Raw genomic sequence first — 8,902 nt, 5'->3', positions numbered from 1 at the left:
ATTAACAAACGCCCAAGTAAAATGGAGAATAGAATCAAAACATGAGTATTCATATCCGAACATGCACATGTTTTGGAAGACTGAGAAGAGCCCTTAACTCGTTAAGGAGCACGTTGGGTATAGAAGGTGAGATCATCTATTTGCAGATTGGTTGATTTTTTCCTTAATGCAGTCACATCACATGCCTAAACTTTTAATTCAACATTCACAATTCCTCATCCAGTCATCACATGTCACTTAAGAAGAGATCATCTATCGTGCAGATTGGCTATTTACTTTCTTAATGGCAGTCACATCACATGTATATAAACTATGAACTAAAGTTAAATTACACAAACATCACATAACCTCAGATAATGAAACTTTATCGTAAGTGCGTGTATTTTCAGGGATAGTTCTTGGTCCGCACTGAGAATTAGCCTGACCGAGGAACCTTCAATCTATAAGTTGCCCCATTAAAAAATCCCAGCCACCTTCTAAGTCTTTAGATTCCTCATGTAACCATGAATCCATGATCGTATCAAAGTTACACTGTATCTAAAGTTCTAAACTATAAATCCAGAATTGCGTTAGCATTTGACTGTAATTGCAAACTTCAAACAGTGCAACTTTAGGCATGACAGTGTCAATTTTAAGTGGCTTATTGTCCACCGAGAATTACTGAGAGAGAAAGAAGATACTACCGAAAGTAATGCGCGCAGCATTTCCCGGTCGAGTCCCCGGCCATTTTCCAGGCCGCGGTAGTCCAGCAGCACGTCGAGGAAGTCATCCTTGGGCGGCTCGCCGGCGGTGCGCTCCCGCATGCGCCTCTCGATCTGCTCGTCGAATATGGCATGCAGCCGCTTTAACACCGCGGCGAGGCGCTTCCTCAGCCGTTGCGGGTCGAGCGGCGCGACCGCTGGGAAGAAGTCCGACAGGTTGGGCAGCCCGGCGACTTCCGTGAAGCTTGCGATCACGGCCCTGAACTGCCCCGTCCCTTCTCTGTCGTCGAGGTCGGCGATGTCGGCTGAGAATATGGTGCAGGAGAGCAGGTTGAGCGCGGTGGTGAACACGACGCGGCTGACGTCCACGGCGGCGCCCTCTCGCGACAGCCGAGCGACGTGGGACACGAGCTGCTGCACCTTCTCGCGGCGGATGGACTGGTGCGCGTCGAGGCGGTGCGGCGCGAAGAGCTCCCCCGAGCAGAGCTTGCGGAGGGCGCGCCAGTGGGGGCTGCTGGGCGGGAGCCAGCCCATGGAGAGGCTGTCGTAGGCGCACGCGCGGGCGGCGTCGGACACGGAGCGCGCGGAGAAGGCGGCGTCGTGGCGCTGGAGGACGTCGCGGGCGGTGTCCGCGGACGAGGCGATGACGGTGGTGAGGGCGCCGAGGCGGAGCGTCATGAGCGGGCCGTGGCGCTCCGCGAGGCGCGCGAGGGAGCGGTGCGGCTGGGCGCCGAGGTCGAGTAGGTTTCCGATGAGAGGCCATGATGGGGGACCCGGCGGCAGGTTGCGGCGGGCGCCGGCGAAGTGGCGGATGACGTACAGAGAGGAGACGGCAAAAAGGATGCACGTTGCGTAGAGGACGAGCTCCATGGTGAGCTCCTCCTCGGTGTGAAGGGAGGTACGAGGAATGTTGGACCACCGTTGCTCATTACTCCGTATATTTATGCTGTGATGATAGTCCGTATCTTTATTTAACAAGGAAAAAAACTGAGAAGGAAACATGGTGCCCACTGGAGTATAATTTTGTTCATAAATTAGATATTTTATAATCAAGTACTGTGATTTACTTGACACTTTATTACTAATATTAATGTGATTATGTATCAAAAATGAACATTAGCTGTCCTCGGTCCAACACGGACCCAAGCGGGCTGCCTCCTCCTCAAGAAAAGTCTAGGGTTCCCCTGCCTCTCGCCGGCGCTGCCGTCGGTCCGCCTCGTGTTTGGTGGTCTTAGGGCCATGGAGACGCGGTGAATTTTGGCCCTTGCCGGCGGGAGGGCTATTTTTTCACTTGTTTCTTCGAGTTTTGTCAGAGTTCATGTTCTGCTCAGAAAGATGAGACGGCATGACTCCCTGAAGATGGAATAAGGTTCTCCCTGCCTAGCCCCCGTCCCGATGGTGTGTCTAGCATCATCGGTGGGCATGTGGAAGTGTGTCTTCGACGGATCTGTCCTTGATGGATTTGGCCGGATCTGGTTGTAGTTCGTCTACGTTCAGGTGTTTTCAGGTTGAATTCTTCTGATCTACGCTACTCTTCATCGATGTCCGCGGAGGAGGTGATGCCGGTGGTAAGGGCGCCGAGGCGGAGCGTCATGAGCGGGTCGTGGCGCTTCGCTAGGCGCGCGAGGGAGCGGTGCGGCTGGGCGCCGAGGTCGAGTAGGTTTCCGATGAGAGGCCATGATGGGGACCCAACGGCAGGTTGCAGCGGGCGTCAGCGAAGTGGCGGATGACGTACAGAGAGGAGACAACAAGAAGGGTGCACGTTGCGAAGAGGACGAGCTCCATGGTGAGCTCCTCCTCGGTGTGGCAGGAGGTACAAGGAATGTTGGACCACCGTTACTCGTTACTACTGATGATACCGTATATTTATGTTGTGATGATGTACTCCCTCCGATTTAATAATAGTAGAAGACAGTGGAGTGTTAAAGACATTCTTATATTATTATGCGACGAAGTGAGTAGTCCGTATTTTTCTTTATCGAGGAAAAATGAGAAGGAAACATGATGCATACTCGAGTGTAATTTTGTTCACGAATTAGATATTTGTTTGTGAGTTGCAATGGGACATAAATATTTTATAAGTAAGTACTATAATTTACCTGACACTTTATTACTAATATTAATGTGACTGTGTATCAAAAATGAACATTAGCTTCGCTATGACAATTTCCAAGAACAAACGATGAAGAAAATGCCGGGAAAACGGAAGTCTTCAAATGGCTTTTAAGTAGGAGAGACAATACAAGTGACCAGAGCAAACCAATCCTAAATTAACCGAGGATTCAAGGGATGATGATTGCTTTGTCGTTATCTTTGGAGCAACCGGACATTGCTATGCGCTAGCACACATCGACTCAGTTTCTTATTTACAGGGAAGCTTCTTCTGCTGATTGGTTTTGCTTTGTCATTTTATTTTCGCGTGGTAGTACGCGTTTCATTTATATATAATAAATGTCAAATTACAAACCACGTATACACTGACGTGAGAAAACTAAAAAAGCAACAGAACACTATCCTTTGCACAAAGGACCACCAGCCAAGAAGGAAAACAATGGGGCCGAAAAATCCCTTGAGTTTGACGCCAACGTCCATCACCTTCCCCTGGCACCACCGCAACAACGATCGAAGAAAACCGTGCCGAATCATCTCTTTGCCCGAGCTTGACACGGTTCCATCGCTAATGTGTAGCTTCTCAGACCTTCAAAGTGGCTTACAAAAGGTGAAGCCATTGCCATTTAAAAAATCTGGCCGGGGCAGCACCCTGAACACGCCATCAAACTCCAGACCTGATGCCCCGTTCGACTAAACGTCGGAAGAGGAAACCACACTTGCATGCTGCAAACCACGAACCCAGCGCACGATCCACCGTCTTTCAGATTCCATCGACGCCGACCACAATCTGCTTCCGCTCCTGAACTACCTCCCAAACTCCGTGCCGGCGCTGGAGCAAACACCATCACAACGACAGAGCCCAAGGATGCGAGTCCACCACAAGGATGCCGTCGCCGCTGCTCTATCCCTTCTTGAACAGATTAGTTACCAAGTCCATAGCCAACCATGAAACATAACACATCGTCAGAGAAGGATTTGAAGCCTCTTTATTCAGCTCTGCCATCATGGTCGCCGAAGCCAAGACGTCAAACAGCCCAAACGTAAACTACCAGGGCACTAACCTATTGCTACAAAGGTCTGCACACGCGAGATCCGGCGACCCCCTTCACCATCGACGACTAAGAGGCCGTCAGCGAAGGGGAGCTGTCGGAGGACAACGCCAGAATTCTTGTCACAAGGGCAGACAATACCGCCTTTGTTTCTTTCCTTGGAAGAAACAAAATGATCCATATCTGCCTGCGCAACAGCCAAGAAAGCTCTCCCAAATACTATGGGACAATGGTAATCTTCAGATTCTCAAAACAAAAAGATCAATAGGGTAAATAAACGAACCGAAAATGACATTGACATTCTGCAGGATACCAAAAGGTTCCTATCAGTTTTATGAGCAAGCTTAATAATCATATCATTTGGTTTCAATATTGACATTCCGAAGGATATCAAAAGGTTCCTATCAGTTTTATTAGCAAGCTTAATAATCATATCACCCATTACAAAATTGAAGGAGATATATGATTGTAAATCTTAGCATAAAGGCTATAAATGATAATATTAGTATGAGAACCCAAGCCACACATGCCAAAATAGTATGTGCTTCCGACAGAACACGACAAAATGGGTTTACCTAAGATTTTACCTTTCGTGCATCCATTAATATAAGAGGTTGTGTCTTTATCTAATAATATGTCATTATCAATCACTACTTTGTGTACAACAGGCTCGTTGATGATATCTATACGAGGTTTACTTCCGCACTAACTAACCTCCACTTTTTTCTTGTGCTTTTGCGTCTCCTCCCCATTGTGCCTTTTTTTTAGAATGTTGTATTTTGGGTCCAACTGAAATATTGCACAAAAAGAGATATGGCGGACACCAACCTGGCCTCCTTGGCTTTCTTGGTGTAGTGCTCCCAATTTTCTTTGGGTTCTTGTAAATGCTCGGAAAATCCTTTATGATTTGAGAAACAATGTTAGAGTCCACATGCAAAAAAAAAACATTTATTTCACCCGATTAGGAGAAAGTTTTAATTGGGTTTTACTTCTCCTTTACCCCCTCTATCCATATTTCATGATTCTTGATTAAATCAAATTTTGTCTAGCACCTCCCAAGCTTGAGCAATACTAAGGTCCATAAATACCCAGAGACTGATTTTCTGTAGGCTGAGCTCGATGGTACCTCATATCTTCATCCCTTCAACATTGCTTTGAGATCCGTGCTAGGAAACTAACTTACTACTTCAAACTTTCTCTTTTTCTCTCTCTCAAATGAAACAACGTATGGACTTCAAGCTTTCCGGTTTGAATAAACATTAGGATCTCAATGTGTGATTTTTTTCAAATTTTTTGGTCCAACAAAAATATACAAAATGAGATTTTTTTTGAATAAAATTATCATTTTAAGTATCTAAGATGCATGAAAAAGTCTGAACGTTTTCTCCCACATTGTAGTTAGAATGTTTTGTTGTCCGCCGAGGAGGCGATGACGGTGATGAGGGCGCCGAGGCGAAGCGTCATGAGCGGGCCGTGCCGCTCCGTGAGGCGCGCGAGGGAGCGGTGCGGCTGGGCACGAGGTCGAGGAGGTTTCCGATGAGAGGCCATGATGGGGGACCCGGCGGCAGGTTGCGGCGGGCGCCAGCGAAACGTACACAGAGGAGAGACGACAAGAAGGATGCACGTTGCGTAGAGGACGAGCCCCATGGTGAGCTTCTCGGTGTGGCGGGAGGTACAAGGAATGTTGGACCACCGTTACTCATTACTCCGTATATTTATGCTGTGATGATAGTCCGTATCTTTATTTAACAAGGAAAAATGAGAAGGAAACATGCTGCACACTCGAGTATACTTTTGTTCATAAATTAGATATTAATAACAACTCCTTTCGTCCCATAATATAAAAGAAAACGTCTTATATTATGAGATGAAGGAAGTATTTTATAAATATGTACTGTACTTCACCTGACACTTTATTACTAATATTAATGTGATTTTGTGTGAAACGAAGGAAAAGAAGATTGGATCGGCGCACCCAACATGGTGGCCTTGGAATGTATTTATATGGGTGCACTAGGGCACAGATTACAGGCAGTTACAGGAGATAAACACAAATATTAACAGACTCCTATATCCTAACAATATACGGTTTAACATCCCCGCTCAATCTGAACTTCCTTCGCGAAGATTCAGATTATATCTGTTTGAGACAAACGGTGCCTCGGCTAGTGGTTTGGTGAAGAAGTCAGCAACCTGTTCCTTGGAAGAGATGAACCTAACATCCAACGCTTTGGCTGTGACTCTCTCACGAGCAAAATGGAAATCCACCTCGATATGCTTGGTCCTGGCATGAAACACTGGATTGGCAGACAAATAAGTGGCGCCTAGGCCATAGATAGCTTTGCTCAACTTGCATAGATAGCGTGTTTATGCCACGACCTCAACTTGCACAGAGCTTGGCGTGGTTATCAACTTGGGGGCCCGTTTAAGTCCATAGATAGCTTTGCTCAACTTGCACAGAAACCGAGGAGCAGCAGGATCCACAAACCCAGGGGGTTGACGCATATACACATGTTCCTAAAGAACTCCGTGAAGAAAGGCATTCTGAACATCCAACTGGCGAAGACACCAACCTCGAGAGACAACAATAGAAAGAACTAGACGAACAGTAACCGGTTTAACCAGTGGACTGAACGTGTCATCATAGTCGAGACCATAGCGTTGCTTGAACCCTTTGGCAACAAGACGAGCCTTGTGATGGTCAACAGTGCCATCAACCTTGTACTTCACTTTAAAAACCCATTTGTAGTCGATTACGTTAACATGAGGTGGTGGTGGAACTAAGGTCCACGTACCATTGAGGCGAAGAGCATCAATCTCAAACTGCATCGCAGCACGCCAAGCAGGAGATGCCATGGCCTCACGGTGATCACGAGGTTCCCTGGAGACCAGAAATGCACGGCGTGACGGATCATACTTGACAGTGCCATCCGTACGATGAGCAGGTTTGCGCGTATGATCACGTGTGCGCGTGACCATTGCATGGGCAGGAGGCGGCGGAGCAAAGGATCTGGGAGCAGCCGCCGAGGAGGGAATCGGATCCTCCTGGGATCCCGTGTCGCCAGCGGACGCAGCGGGAGAATCTGGCGGCGATCCCGAGGAGGGAACAGACGTCGCATGCGCGTCTGTCGCCGAACCGGGCCGCCCCACGGACGGGCTGCCAGACACGTGGGCAGCAGCCAATGGCGAATCGGGCGCGCAGGGAGCCGGGCCAGTGGCGGGGCCCGCCACTGAGGGGGACAGGGCACGCGGAGAGGCGACCGGGCCATCAAAGGCCGCCACGTGGGCCAACGGGTGGGGCGCCTCCTCACGGTCGCCTGGCGCGTCGCTGTCGCTGTCGGTCGCGGCTGCGTGATCCGAGGCCGGATCAGCTCCGGATCCTGTGCCCGGATCAGCTCCGGATCCTGCGCTGGCACACCTGGGATTTTCTGCGCCGGAGTGGATCCTGCATCCAGGTTAGAAGACAGAGCAGATATACCATAGTTCATGTGGTCATGCGGGAATAAAAGGATGGTTTGTTCGGCAATGCGGGGTGGTATGGGAGAGGCAGACGGGTTGGCAAACGGAAAAACTTTTTCATCGAACGTGACATCTCTAGAAATATAAACACGAGCCGTGGGTAGATGAAGACACTTATCCCCTTTGTGACGAATGTTGTAGCCAACGAACACGCATTGTTGGGATCGAAAGGCGAGTTTGTGTGTGTTGTAGGGACGCATGTTGGGCCAGCAAGCACAACCAAACGTACGAAGCGATGTGTAGTCTGGTTTGGTGTTGAACATTTTTTCCATAGGGCTAAGGTTGCCAATGACACAACTAGGTAAGCGATTGATAAGATAGCATGCGGAGAGATAGGCCTCATCCGAAAAACGTAGCGGCATAGACGCATGTGATAATAAAGAGAGCCCCATGTCAACAATATGACGGTGCTTCCTTTCAGCAGAATCATTTTGCTGGTGTGTGTGTGGGCAAGATACATGATGCATAATGCCAAGTTGACGAAAGAACGTGTGGCTAAGCTTCTCGTACTCCTCACCCCAGTCGGATTGAACCCATAAAATCTTGCGGGACAAAAGGCGTTCAACATGAGCAAGGAAGTCAGAAAAAACATCAAACACATCACATTTTCTCTTGAGAAGATAAATCCACACAAATTTACTATAATCATCGATAAATGAGACATAGTACTGGAACCCACCAGATGATGTTTTGGCAGGTCCCCACACATTCGAAAAAATAAGTTCTAATGGGAAGGAAGAGACACTCGAGGATCTAGGAAAAGGAAGCTGGTGTGCTTTGCCTTGTTGACATGCATTACACACGTGGGTCATAGACCGACTAGAAGAAGCTAATTTATTGGATGATAAAATGTGTTGAACGACTTGGGTGGAAGGGTGTCCAAGCCTCGCGTGCCAATCTTCTGCTGACAACCTAACTAACGAAAGAGCATGATGAGATGATGGCCGAATGGGGTAAAGCCCATTTTCACATCTGCCTTGAAGTAGAACCCTCTTGGTGATCAAATCCTTCATAAGAAAATGAGTAGGATAGTACTTTAGATAAGCATGATTATCAACAGCAAGACGATTGACAGAGAGAAGGTTTTTGTCAGCGTTAGCGACATGCAAGATATTGCGAAGTTGAAGATTAGCAGAAGGAGTAGGAAGAATTGCATAACCACGATGAGCTATGTGCAAACCTGATCCGTCAGCTGTGTGGATGCGATCTCTCCCTGGATACTTCTCCCGAATCGTGAGGCGGTCCAGATCGCCGGTGATGTGGTCCGTGGCCCCGGTGTCGGTGAACCAAGCCGGGTCACCTAGGATGGAGGGAGGAGACGCAACAGCAAGGCCGGCCATCTTGGATTGTGGCGGCTGGAACGCATGGTTGTAGCGCTGACCACACTCCCAGGCATAGTGCCCCAGACCGCAGCAGAGCTGGCACTGAACGCGGTTATCGCCGCGGTCACCGTAGTCACCGCGATCACTGCCGCGATTGCCGCCAAAGTCGCCTTGTTGGCGCAAGCCGCCGCCACTGCGG

At 48.6% G+C, this 8,902-nt stretch overlaps 1 protein-coding gene across 1 annotated transcript in view; it reads right to left on the bottom strand.

Moving 5' to 3' along the window:
* LOC119272330 (geraniol 8-hydroxylase-like) overlaps window positions 1-1,571 on the bottom strand; it is a 2,569-nt gene extending 998 nt beyond the window's left edge. The window contains exon 1 of the mRNA XM_037553832.1: window positions 684-1,571. Within this exon, the coding sequence (XP_037409729.1) occupies window positions 684-1,571 (888 nt within the window). The remainder of the gene's footprint in view (window positions 1-683) is intronic.
* Window positions 1,572-8,902: the final 7,331 nt, after the last annotated feature.

Source organism: Triticum dicoccoides, chromosome 3A (assembly GCF_002162155.2).
Source record: "Triticum dicoccoides isolate Atlit2015 ecotype Zavitan chromosome 3A, WEW_v2.0, whole genome shotgun sequence".
Lineage (NCBI taxonomy): Eukaryota > Viridiplantae > Streptophyta > Magnoliopsida > Poales > Poaceae > Triticum > Triticum dicoccoides.
Note: the sequence above shows the minus strand (reverse complement) of the source record. Positions and strands in the feature narration are given on the sequence as shown.